Below are 2,459 nucleotides of genomic sequence, written 5' to 3' on the forward strand. Positions count from 1 at the left end.
TTTTTTTATATTTATAAGTCTTTTTTTTTTTTTTTTTTTTTTTTTTTCCTTTTTTTTTTTTTTTTTTTTACCCCCACGAAAATATTTTCAGCGTGTCTTTTTGTGTGTGTATGTATGCTAAGGGAAAAAAAAATCTATTATTATTACTAGGGTTATTTTGTCCCCCGCTCTCCTTCTCTCTGTCCCTCTGTCTCCAGCACTCTGATAATGATGGTTATGATGATTTCGTGGTGATCCTGAATTTTTAAGATCACTGAGCAACTTTTTAGGCTTTGGAAAGAGAAGCCCTATAGGGATTCGCGTCTTTTGAAGGTGTTTTCTTCTTGTTTAAAACTGAAGGTCTCCGAGAGTAGGTGCTGGGTGCACTTGATTTTATTTTTAACACCAGGCGTGATTTCTCTTTATCCCTCCATCAGGTTTCTGAAATAAATCTTGTTTTCTGCACCCATCAAAACGCAGGTGGGTGAGAACTCTTAACTTTCTAATTTTGTTGTTGTTGTTTTGCCTCCTTTTTTTTTTTTTTTTTTTTATTTTCTTTCTCTTTTATCTCTCGCTCTCATTTTCTCTCGCTGTCTCTCACTCTCTCTTTTACGGAGCCTCTCTCATTCAGGTAAAACTGTAAATTTTCTAAACCTACATTATTTCTCCTCCTGCTGCATGTAACTCAAGGTTACTTTTCTCTCTCTGTCTATTTTTTTTTTTTTTTGGTAAAAATTCATTTTAAATCCTCGATAGGAGCAATGTAAATTTTCTGACATTCAAACCTTTTCTAGTTCACAAATCAGTCACCCTTGTCACAGTTATTGAAATTCCTCAACTTGCCACACCAGGACGGTGGAAAAAGCAGGCGGTGTCTTTGTTGTTGACCAGGCTTTTGATCGCCAGAGAAAATTTACTTACCTTCAGATGAGTGAGCAGAAAAAGAAATAACACTCCCTTTGATTTAGTTAGAAAAATGCAGACATTTGGATTCAGTGCAAACATACAACACTTGGTTGTTTTCTAGATGCAACCCTCGATTAACCTGTCTTTCCCCAGCTCAAAGTCTATTGAAAAACTGTGGATAGTTCTTTTTTGTTCCCGCTACAAAGAGCCATTGACTATATATTAAAATGATTGTTGAAAGGTATAAGTATGGTATTTAAAAGCAGAAAACCTTTGTGGCTTAATCAATTAAGCTAAGCAACATTTGTACAATATTTTAAACGATGCTTCGGCTCCCAAAAAAAAAAAAAATCGAGAAACTTTAAAGTATAGACATCTTTGTGCGTGTATGTGTAGATACCTTTACTTATGTACCAATGTGTGTACATATATAAAACTGGCAAATTATTAATTTACTCTCTCGCCTGCATATTCATTAGCTCTAATTATTTTCTAGTAACGAAAACGCCAAAAGCTCGCTAAGAGTCAGACTCCTCACATTTCGCCTTTGTTCAGCCCTTCACTTGCCTCCTTCGCAGCTCAATCCGAGCCCCTCCAATTCCTAGTACCAAACAAAGAAACTTTAAACTCATCCTCTCTAATTAAAGCCGCTGGTAAGCAATCCACAGCGCAGGTACTGGGGAGTCGGACCAGCAGCGCTGCTGCGCGAACCCTTCTCGGGTGAGAACTGCCTCGTTTTAAGAGGTATAAAATGGCCATTGCGCCTAGAAAACAAACAAACAAACAAACATCAACGACAATAAATAAACTTTGATACGCCTTGATTGAATGTTTCGCTGCAGTTTATCTGCAGACGCAGTGTGCTTGTCCTCGGTGCATGGAGATAGCTTTCAAAGCAGATCTATTACGTAATTTTCCTTGGATCTTGGGAGGCTTTATAGGGTTTGGTGGGGTTTGGTGTTTTATTTAGAATAATGGTGAGCTGAATCTACACGTTTGCATTTATTCTACGAAATCTGTTTGATGGAATTGAAGTAGCTTATAGCAACAGGTATACCCGCTCTAGGGAGAGCCTGGATGTGGACACAGTCTTAGGGCGGGTATTGCACTACTTTCTGTATTTGGTGCTAAAATTAAGCGAAGGACAGTGTTGTCAGCGTTATTGTGAAGTGTGCTGGGTGATGGCATTTGGAGAGCTAGAAAGTTAGGTACCTCAGTGCTAGCCTGCCTCCCAGTGCAAGGGGAAACCAGTGATCATTCCAGGTCGGTGCGAAGTAGACGAGAAGGTATTTTTAGGAAGCGTATCTAAATATACAGTCTAAGAGTGAATGTAAAAAAAAAAAAATGTTGTGGGTTGTAGAAGTTATCAAGTGGGATTTGCGGTGCGCTCTCTGCAGGAAACGAAAGCTGCTCCAGTTCAAAGCCACATGCACCAACGTGACATATAAGCCATTAAAATATCATCCTGACGGCTCATTTCTGCTTCATCATACATTCTCTAACTGCTTCCAGAAAGCAAGAAAAGAAGAAATGAAGGATGACCGCCTCGATGGAAGCGCCAAAGAGGTGGTGGG

The 2,459-nt window shown here is 39.0% G+C and overlaps 1 protein-coding gene across 1 annotated transcript in view; it reads left to right on the forward strand.

Annotated features, from left to right (window-relative positions):
- Positions 1–61: 61 nt before the first annotated feature.
- ZIC4 (Zic family member 4) overlaps positions 62–2,459 on the forward strand; it is a gene marked incomplete at its 3' end in the record, with an annotated part of 15,480 nt that continues 13,082 nt past the window's right edge. Inside the window, exons 1-2 of the mRNA XM_017726396.1 lie at positions 62–459; positions 2,283–2,454. Coding sequence (XP_017581885.1) covers positions 2,416–2,454 — 39 coding nt within the window. The remainder of the gene's footprint in view (positions 460–2,282; positions 2,455–2,459) is intronic.

The sequence above is a fragment of the Corvus brachyrhynchos genome, unplaced genomic scaffold (assembly GCF_000691975.1).
Source record: "Corvus brachyrhynchos isolate BGI_N302 unplaced genomic scaffold, ASM69197v1 scaffold221, whole genome shotgun sequence".
Taxonomy (NCBI): domain Eukaryota; kingdom Metazoa; phylum Chordata; class Aves; order Passeriformes; family Corvidae; genus Corvus; species Corvus brachyrhynchos.